We start from the raw sequence: 11,019 nt of genomic DNA, 5'->3' as shown, positions 1-11,019 counted from the left end.
AAGTCGCAAATATTGGTGCGGCACTTTTATGGTGCGGCACCCCAATAATGGCTGGGCACCTTTACAGATTTTTGATAGCATGTGCTTTGACTTTCGAATAGTAATAAATTGACACAGTTGATGCATTTTTAATTCATCAAATGTACCGAAAAAAGCTATTTGTTTCAAACAACATCACAATAATGAAAACTAGGTTTCAGAAATTTTCTAACTCAATGTATCTCGCAATTTTTGAAATTACATAATTTATACATAATGTGGTTTTATGCTTTGCGATTTGTTACGCAAAGTTAGTGTGTATGCTTTCAGTTTGTTATATTCCTTATTATTACTTGCAAAATTTTTGTTAACATATGTAGCTGCTCTATTCGTGACTAGTGTTTGTCGGTTGTTAAGCTTGAGTGGCTGAGGGGATAGTGCGTGAGACTCAAAATCTCTTGATTGCAGTAGTTCGCAGATTCGAATCCTGCACGTAGCCGAGTTCTTGATAATTCGAGGCTTATCTGTACTTTTTTCTTATTTAACTTGATAGAGCTGCTTTTGGTCTCGTGTTCGCGCAAGTGTTTGCGAAGCCCAGCGTCTCCTCTGTGTAAAATGTGAAATTGTTAGCAACTACCATGTTATATACACAGTCGCTTGTCATAATGCAACTTTGTTTATTCAACCTAAATCGATTTTTTTGTTCCGACATTCGTAGAAAGCGAGGAAAGATTATGCTTGCTGTTTTTTATTCAGACCACATTCTAAAAGAAACTTATAGAGTGGGAATCGAGTAGTCCATACCGCGTAGTCCATTAGGTTGGATAAAAGTGAACTCGTGCTATGAAAACAGGTTTTTCTTATTTGCCTAAATCCTCTGCCTGAGTGTAAATCTACTGTGAGTATGTAAGGAGTGTTACTCTGGTTTTCAGGTCTGCTTATGAGAAGCTCAGAAGCAATCAGAATGCGTTCCAACAAACCAGTTTCTGTGCAGATACTGAACTGTCTGTTTACTGTCCTGCTTACATCATGTCCCTTATCCTTAGTCTTCTTCACCCTCCTATCTCTGGTAGCATCCACGCATGCCCTGGAAATTATCTGGGCAGTCAACGCTGGAGGTCACTACCACATAGACGAGAACGGAATCCAGTACATGGAAGACCCGCTTCGCATAGGAACTCCCTCTGACTTTGGAAAAGCATTATCAATAGGTCGAGTATCTCGCAACGACGCAATCTTGTATCAAACTGAGAGATATCATACAAATTCTTTTTCTTATGAGGTAAATATGCCGAAAGAGGGAGACTTCGTTCTGGTTATGAAGTTCGCTGAAGTTTATTTCACATCTTCTAAGCAGAAAGTGTTCAACATAGTTCTAAATGACCAGCATATGGTTGTGAGAGACTTGGACATTTTCGATAAAGTGGGCCTAGGTCGAGCTCATGATGAAATCATCCCATTCACCATCAGAAATGGGAAATTGGTAGTTATCAACGAAGCTTCTACGTTCAACAATGTTCTCAAAATCACGTTTGTCAAAACCCATTACGACAATCCTAAAGTGAACGCCTTTTACATTGCTCGCAGTCGACCCGAAGACGTGCCGAAGCTGCCTGCACTGTTTGCAGACCAGGACATTCACAGTCAGCAGAGAAGAAAGGATCCGTTTGAAGAGGCGGATACTGACATTACCTCAGAGAAGCAGAAGACTAAATTCAACAAACGGTCTGGACCAATCGTGGAGGACCCGTACGCGGACCAGGAGGGCAATTTTTTCTGGCCAATTTTCTGCTCAGTTGTCGCTTTCATCCCAATCCTCATCTGCCTCTGCAAAATGTAACAAAAAGTCAAAAATATATCTCATCAGACGCGAGCTTATTCGCCAACCATAAACTACAATGGGACGCCGCAAACATATTCGCCAAGATAAACTACAATCGGATGCCATTTCAATTTAAAAACGATCGTCCTTTTCAAAACTGCAGAAGCATAACGCGCTGCTCTAAACTAGATGTCCATATGTTGTTTCGTTCGTATTCCTCTTTCTGTATAAATTCGCTTTTAACAATAAACCTCCAATGAGTGCAGTGTTTTGGCTGTTGTGTTTGTTCTACCTTTCGTATCGTAAGTGTCGTGGCGTGATGCTCAATTATCAGCCATGAGTATCATATACGGAATACATAGGGAATCATTACTAACATAAATTGCTATTACAATTGTTGTTCTGATTTTCGCAAAATAAATAGCGAAATAAAACTCGGAAAAATATTTTATGGAGAAGAGAGACTGATTAAAGGTCGTTCCTGTACTCAAAAGGCTTGGTTTATTGACAGTTAAGTTTGAGGTATCTGGCTAGAAGTTTTAAAAAGAAGGTTAAGTGAGAATTTTGACAGCGTATTAGTTTCAGATGAGCAATGGCCACTCAAGGTTTGATGAGTCAGCAAGATGTCGAGATTAAAGTGATGCAGGAGTACCTCCAATCGTACAATCGTCTGACACAGTTATGCTTCAAACAGTGCATGAATGACTTCACAAGTCGCAAGATATCCAAGAAAGAGTCAGACTGCTCTTCTCTCTGTGTAGACAAATACTTGAATTCCACCACTAGGATATCTCAAAGGTTCCAAGAGTACAATGCGGCTATGACAGCATCAGTTCTTCCCCAGTAGTTACTCCAATTATCCTCATGAAATAAGGAGCTGAGGGACTATTCAAGATACGTCTCATGAAGAAGCCGTGGTCGTCAAGGTTGTAGCTGTGAGAAGATAACACTTTTGAGTCCAATCTCTCCTAGAGTTGTAATTTCATATAAACTGTCGTTTCTGTTTGTTTTCTTCGAATTTGAACTAACTGAAATTGACATTTTTTCTGTATTCTAGCAAATTTAAGATCTTCGCAAGGGATAGTATAAAAAAATTTTGTTAATCTAAATGATTTTCCGAGCTCTTCCACACGCATTTTTTTAAAGAGCAGACAAAAATTGGCGTTTTGGGGATTTTTTTTGGCGTGCGATACTTCAAGTCAAATCAAGGCGATTATGTGTCTATTGCAGCCTTAACAGAAATTTTCAATATGGCCGGCCGAAAACGATTGATCCCTGAGAGAGAGAGAGAGAGAGAGAGAGAGAGAGAGAGAGAGAGAGAGAGAGAGAGAGAGAGATAGAGAGAGAGAGAGAGAGAGAGAGAGAGAGATAGAGAGAGAGAGAGAGAGAGAGAGAGAGAGCGCGAGCGAGGGGTGTCCCGTAATCCGCCCTTGATTGGCTTAACAATTAAAAAAAGTATCTTCTAAATAAATATCTATCCAACATTAAATGGCTGGAGGATGCATTTAGCCCAGTGTTGTTGTTACCCAGTGTTGATATATTATGAAGCTCTCTTCCGTTATGTGTTCTGTTCTGTCCTTGCCGTTACGCCTGTCGGGCTTGGTAGGTGTGATGTCCTTGTAAGTTTTCGGTGCCTTGACATATTGATCTTGGATCCCCATGTGGCAAATTGCTTGGTTGTTAATATTCTCTTTCAACTGGTTCTTCTCTTAATACTTGTTTCATGGCAGTGATTCTCTTGATGTTTCTTTAGACTGGTTTTTGCCACACCTGGGGAAGTCCACCTTAAAGTTTTTGTCTTGAACAAGCTTTCTCTTTGTTTTTTAACTAGTTCTGTTCTGACACTTCAGGCATGTGAACTTCATATGTATTACCATGTGGGAGTTGGTTTCGTGGTGTTATCTTCCGGTGGCTGTCCTACAAAACCTCCAGCAACTTTCAAAGGTTTTCGCCTTAGCTTTAGGTGCCTGTGTTTTCGTGGGTTTAATGTCGCCTTTCCCTGTGAGACTCATCTTCTCTTTCCAATCTTGATAAATCTGACTTTATTCATAATGAACGATTTTCAAGGTTTCCTGTATTTGTTGGCTTGTTCTAGGTTGTCCTCTTCTTCGGTCTCTCGGACCGAGCGCATCCAGTAGGCTATTGTCACTCCTCTCAGTTTGCCTCCTTATTCCATTGTCTTAGCACGACTCTGTTCACAACTTTCATTTGCCTTTCGTAGGAAGTGCCCGATTCTCTCCCGAGTTCCTTTCTCTGTTATGAGCCTCTGACTATCGATTTCCAGCTCATCGTCCTCTTCTATCTCAGAGGTGTTAGTTGATACGTTTTCGAGTTTCTATTTTGATTTATTTCTCGGTCGGTTATTTCTCGTATTTTGCGGGTGTGAGTTGCTTTCGATTGTTTCTTTGGATCTTTTCTTACATTGGCCAAACGATGCACTGCGTAATAAAGAAATTTGTTTCTTCAAGTTAAAACACTCATCAATAGTAACACTAAGCGACTTGAGCTCTTTTACAGGTTACCTCCATTCAGTTTCAATTTTTGTCTTGCGAACCATTCAGTAATTCTGTTCATTTTTTCTTCAATCTCTGCATGACCATATGTTGAACATTCTGAAGAAGATTTCTGTATCATCTGCATATGTTTGATAACTCGACTTTCAGAGGAATAAGATACAGATTAAATATTATCGGCCTCAACAAAGAGCTCTGTGGTATACCAGTTTCAACTAGAAGTTGTTCTAATCGAGCCCCGTTAACTTTAACAGATTGCTTTCCTCCGCTAAGGTATGACTGTATCATTTTTGCTGCATCTCCTCTTATTCTAACGTGCTTTTGATGTATAATTAAAGGTTCATGATCAATTGTATCAAAAGCAGCCGATAAGTCGAGACAAAACAAAATTATCGAACTTCTTTTCTAATTATCGAACTTCTTTTCTCAAACGTCAGACTGATTGAACTTGACATTTTGAATATCACTGTTTCCGTGGAATGTCTTCTCATGTATGCAATTTGATTTGGATCAAGTAAGTTGTTAGACTCTATATGCTCAATTTAGTCATTTAAATTAATCTTTTCGATCCGTTTTGAGAAGAATTTAATATTCGTTACAGGAAGGTAGGAATTCAGGTTGTTTATTTTCAATTTTCGGTTTTTCAGCTGAGGAACGATAATTTCTTCTTTCAGATTATTTGGAAACACACTCTCATCCAAGATTATGCTAGCAATTAAAAACAATGGTTTGATCCAGCTGATAGATAACTCTTCAATTCTAATCGTGTTTGTGATGTCATCTGAGAGGTTGCGAAGATATCTCATTTATCATCTTACAGAAATCATCGTAGGAAGGCATTTCTAACTTGTCAAGAGTAATAAACGAGTGTGCTTGATTTCGATCAAAATCTTGATCTTCAATTTCAAAAGATGATACAATTGGCCGAATTTTCTCTTGAAGAATATTATGGAATGCATCTGCGAGTTCTTTCGCATCAAGCTTCAGGTCTGGAATGCCATAATTTTTTTCCTAGCAAATCATTCAGCGCTTTGAACTTATTTTTATCACAATTGGCTGAATTGTCTCTTGAAGAATATTATGGAATGCATCTGCGTGTTCTTTCGCATCAAGCTTCAAGTCTCGCTTTGAACTTATTTTTATCTTGATTTCGTCTACTAAGTTCATTTATAAAATAATCCTTTTTTTCCTGCGTATATAGTACCTTGCAATGAAAAATTTGTTTTCTGGCAAAACAAGATCTTGATGGTTCTTGGACTTTTTGTATTTTCTCCCGAATTTTCGTTTCCGTTTTTCAAACTGCTTTTTATCGAAGAAAACACATTCCGTCATTTGTTTCATCCTGATTCTCTCTGGTACAAAAATATCAACACTGTTGTCTTTGAACACTGTTCCAAATGTCTGCGTTAAAGAGTTGGAGCTTGTGCTGTAATTCAATCCTATGTTCAAATCCAGAGTTAATTCGATTTCCAATTTAAGCGTTTCTATATAAGTGTCTTTCCAGTTTCTGAAAGACTGTTTTTTCACTGCGGTTTTATCCTTCACGAAATCCAGTTCAAACTCAACTAATTCATGATCAGAGTTAATTAATTCAGAAACGGATACCCAATGAATTTCATCTGAATAAGGATCAATTAAAAGATCAAGTACATTTCCTGATTTGCGTGTTGGAACAGTTTTATATTGCTCAAGATATAGATCGTTTAACAGGTGTTGAAATTCAACATTTCGAGTATCATCATTAATCCAATGTACATTAGAATCACCTGGTGAGTAATGGTATGAATTTGAATACGATTGCGATAATTATGTTTCAAAAAAATTTTCTGCAAAGTTTCTGAAGACACCCTGAGGTGGTCTGTAGTAGCAGGTTAAAAATCTTGTTTTTTTAAAATGTCATTATTTGTTATCGTCCTTTTCTGAAAATCTTCGTTAATTTCAGAGTCAATCAAACTCGGCCGTAAGATTTTTTGGTAATCACAGCGAATCCGTCTCCACTTTTAGCTAACCGATTTATGTGCTTGAAACAGTACAACGAGTTGTTTGTGCAGCGTTTCAGAATAAAATCTGTTTCATTATCTGAGCTCAGCCAAGTTTCAATTTGAAAAATTATGTGAAAAACATCCATTGGAATCCAGATGGCTATACCTTCACATTTGTACCGTATTGATCTACACTAAATTTGTCCAAACTTGATTGTTTTAAGTCAGTTATTGTTTCCATTTTTAGTGTGTCCGTTCGGTGGCAGTCTATGTTGGAGTTTCAGCCAGTCCTTTGCCTCTTGGTTTAGGAAGTACCGCGAGATACATACGTTTGCAGGCCAGAAATCAGGATTTTCAATAAATGTTGTGAAGTCGCTCGAGAAGACCAGATGAAAACTTCTTTTGCTGTTTGTATTTTACTCACTTAACGACTGAGCACGGGTTCTGCTCCTTTCGAAGCACAAACTAATGAGATCATCAAGAGTAGTTTCTTTGCTGATTCAACTCACAGATAGGTGCCTTCTTGTTGGTGGTTTCCACCACACCTTTTATCGTTGTTTGCTCTTTGTCTGAGCCAGTCATTAATGTTTTCTGTTTTTCCTTCACTGACTTCCGGGATTCCGATCTATCTTGTTTACGGGAACCTTCTCTTCTTTCCGAGTTGTCTTGATAGTTTTCAGTGCTTTTTCGAGTTGCAGAGCGTCCTATTCAGAATTTATCAATGCGGCTTTGTACGTCTGATTGGGAGTTGAAACCTTGCTTGCTTTCAGATGTATCACTTCTTCTTCAAGTTTATTCAGTTTTTCGGTGTGTACATTTTTGCACTGAGATTTTCGAGGAGGGCAACAACCGTTGTAATCGTTTTATCTTGGCAATCCTTACAATTCCAGCTCAGTTCGCCAACTCGCAGAGCTCCAGTTATTCGCGTGCAAGGTTTATGTACTTGCTTGCTAAACCATTGACATTCAAGATAATCAGAGTCCGCCTTCTCGATTACTTTTGCGACATCTCGTCTTCCCCTTGGTCTTTGGTTGAAGGTTTTTCTTCAACATGTCAATGAATATATGTTTGATACTTATCACATAAACAGGATCACTAAAATCCGCTAAGGGCTACCCAAGATAAGTTATCCGGTTCGTCGAAGTAGTTACAACTGAAACAACTATTTATCAAATAGCAAAGCTATTTAATAAGTTTATCACAACAACAGCTCTCTTCGGACTGGGCGATGGTACTAATCGATCATGCTTTGCATCTTCTTGATCTCTCCCTGAGTCCGTGACCATACCTTACAGTCGAAGAGTGATAACGACTCAACAACTTCTTGGACTCCTGCTGTTTTTTTATAGCCAAAACCATAGCCGGATCTTACTTCAAACGTGGTGTTCTCTATGTAGTCTGGCTTTGATGTCCTCTTTGTTTCCTATCCGCGTGCTAAATTTTCTTGTTTTGCCTACGCTTTCTTTTTTTCACGTACTGGGGCCTTGGATGTTGGAGTTTCTGTTGCAGACTTTTTCGTGTCGTGCCATGTTTTTGCCGTGGTCTCTTTTTAACAAAAGCGACTTTCTTTTTCCGCACTCTTCCCTTCCCAGTGTATATATTCGCGTTGATCGCTGTGCTCTCGCTTTTGAATTTCTTGTTAAATGCTTTGGAATGATTTGTTAAGTAGTAGTTTTTTAATAGTAGCCTCGCAGCTGAGGCATTTGAATTTTGTCTTGGTTATTCGATGCATTCTTCTCTCGTGTTGTACACGATGCCTCAACTCTTACTTTCTTTTTCACACTGTCCATACCTATAGCGGAGTGGAGAGCCTGTTTTTCTTTGTGATTGTGCACTTTGGGGGTAGGGGTTTCTGTCCTTTTGCGTTTAGCCATTGAACTCTCGCACTGCTCCAAGCAGAAACACGCCCTTTCGTTTACTAGCGCTTTCTATCCTTTTTTGTTTTTTTTGTCAGGTTTTCGTTGTTAGTCCAGTCGAGCCCTGCTTCTTTGATCAATTTCTGCCAATAAGTAAGGATGATGTTCGATGACTTTGCCTCGTCTTTGGTCGTTATTCGGTCATTGGGCATTCGTAGTACGGCTGACGTCTTGTTCTTGCATTCTGATTCATGCAATCTTACCTTGGACCTTTGTCACTTCCTCGTTTACTTTCAAGACTATTTGCGTGGCATGGCTTGTCGATATTCCCCTTAAATTAGTTTTATGTGTCCTCAAGGGTATCCTATTTGTGCAACAAAATCTCCGCCTGGGATCAGTTTCTTCTGTCGTTTGCAGTTCATAATCATTAATTTTCGAAGACCACCGGGTCGGTTTTCGATAGCGGTTGGTATATTGCTTTTAGTTCGACTTTAAATTTACTTCTATTGATGTGCAGCGGTCTCCGCGCTTTCTCGTTTCTTTTTCGTCTTTCCGGTTCATTGCCCAATTGTCTCTTACGAAAACTCCAGTTTTTTCCGATGGATGAGGACGCCATGTAAGTCGATGGCTTTCATCTATTTCTTTCACGATGTGGGCAAGAGGACCACCTCTGCATCCGATTTTCCAATGCTTTTGAAATTTCTGAAAATTTGTTATTTCTCGGAAAGGACACTCTTGCTCTCTGGATGTTCCATGTCCATACGGTTGTGGTTCTTTTTTTATGGCCCTCTCTTTCTTATTTTTCTCTTTTTTTTCTGGGTACCCCATACCAATCCTATCTTCTGCATACGAAATAAGAGCCTTTAAGGACAGTGAACTTCGAATGAACCCACCCGCCTCTATGACACCATACGCTGGTTTGTATTTTGTCATTAATCTGCTTTTTGCGGCACTCTAATTACGGCTGTGGGTTACTTTCGATTGAGAAACCCGGTACCATTATTTCAGCACCCTAACTCCTGGAGACCGCCTGAGATTTTCCATCGAGGTCGGCTTCTCCCGTGATTTTGAGAGGGAATTTCGGGTGGTTCCTCGAGTTGCTGCCGTGGCAGTCTTCCTTAGCCTTCCGTCCCCCTTCGTGTGAATTTTGCTTTCTGCGATTCTCCCCACTTGGCGGGACCTTACAATGAAGAAGCTCCATGCGCTTTCCGTTCCGATTTGTATGTCTCCTCTTTTCCCTGGTGGTTTTTTTCTTCGTATTGCCAAAGAGCTTCCTTCACAACTTCCCTGCCTTGTATTAGGTTTTCCAGATACCCATTAGCGTTGTATCGTCAGCGAATAGCGTTTATTTTAGTACGAAACCATTTCGTTTGATCGTCTTAGAGGTCTGCGGATGTCCTGCGGTGTGAGGCTACTTCCTTCAACCCAACTCCTTAAGAAGCCGCTTTTCAGGTGTCTGCTTTGTGCCTTTGCGGCTTTCAACTAGCAAATTAGGATCGTCGTCATATTGGAGATCATGATTTTAGTGGAATTAATTAAAAATATTGCAGTTTATGGGTTGCTGCTGAGAAAGGTTGAAAAAAAAAAACACGTTTCGAGTAAAAACAACATTTTAAACCTTTAAAACATAAAAACAATGAAATTATATGCAGTCTGTGCACCATACTTTTCCCAGTTGAGTGCTTTTTTCGTTTCATTTTTAGTAGGATCGACGCGAAAAAATCAGCAAAACGCAGCAAATCAAGACTCCAGAATAAAAGAATTTTACCGTTTCTGGGCACTTTAGAGCCATTCGCGTCGTTCGATACCTCGTTCAAGAAATCCATCGAGGAGGTTTTTCCACGAATACAGTTCAGTTAGTCAACGCACACAAGAAAGTCTGCCAATCAGGGCAAGTTGTTTTAAACACTAAATTATTCAGTGTTTTAAACGTGTTTTAAACATGTTTTAAACCAGGCATGTTTCAAATATTGCAAAGCTGCTGCTGAGCTCTTGATTTATATCAAGAGAAATTGAACTTTGTTGAGAAGGGTATTCACTCATTTCGCCCTCACATTTCGGTTGCAGCGCTCGTGAAGTTAAGGGTTGGGTTGCATGAGACTCCGAGTGTTTTGGGGTGCTTCTCCAAGGTAAGGGGTATGTTTTCCACTTTCACTAGGGGTTCAGTGTTGTACGATGTTTCGGATAATTTATTTTTCGATGAACTTTTGCCGGAATGGTTCGAAAGTTTTTAATGGAATGTTTTTGGATTACGGTCAGTGGTTTTAAATATACATTTTTGGACGTTTTTTGATGTTTTTTTTTTCATTCTTCTCTTAGTTACAAAATGAAACGAATGAAATCTTGTCAGAAATTCTTGTGATCAGATCGTTATCCTAATTTCAAAAACTTACAGATAAATTCGTTGCGGTTTCGCTAATGATTTTTTGCCCGTTTCGAGTGACTTATCAGTGTGCTTGAGACTGGAATGCGGGTGCCTTCTCTTGAAAATTTTGAGAAAAAATATCTGTTGTTTTTTTCTAGCCAATTTTTTACGCTTCCTGAAAACTGGCATACATTTTTACTTCACGAGTGGTGCGAAGCTCTATTCCGCCTGAAAGTGCGGATGTTTTCTTCGACCGGCTAGAGTTTGTCCATTGAATTTTTTTGAGATAAAATTGTGTCTGAGATAAGGTCAGTTAATTTTTTTTCGATTGTTTCCTCTTGCGAGAGCAAGTGGCTTGTAATTAAATATTGAAAATAGCACACTTTTCAATTATTTCTTCCCTTTTTTGTTTATCTCTTCAATTTTTTTTAGCTCTGCTTTGTTTATATGTGAAAGTTTTCAACCGGTAGTTGTCACGCTGATAATTAGCAAAAGCTGCTGT

The 11,019-nt window shown here is 39.2% G+C and overlaps 1 protein-coding gene across 1 annotated transcript; it reads left to right on the top strand.

Annotated features, from left to right (window-relative positions):
• The first annotated feature begins 915 nt into the window (after positions 1–915).
• Positions 916–2,246, top strand: LOC134843823 (malectin-A-like). The gene has a single exon (XM_063860113.1). It carries the CDS (start codon positions 920–922, stop codon positions 1,817–1,819), a length of 900 nt encoding a protein of 299 aa, XP_063716183.1. The 5' UTR covers positions 916–919; the 3' UTR covers positions 1,820–2,246.
• The last annotated feature ends 8,773 nt before the right edge of the window (positions 2,247–11,019 follow it).

Source organism: Symsagittifera roscoffensis, chromosome 4 (genome assembly GCF_963678635.1).
Source record: "Symsagittifera roscoffensis chromosome 4, txSymRosc1.1, whole genome shotgun sequence".
NCBI lineage: Eukaryota > Metazoa > Xenacoelomorpha > Acoela > Convolutidae > Symsagittifera > Symsagittifera roscoffensis.
This window is presented reverse-complemented; position numbering and strand designations above follow the sequence as displayed.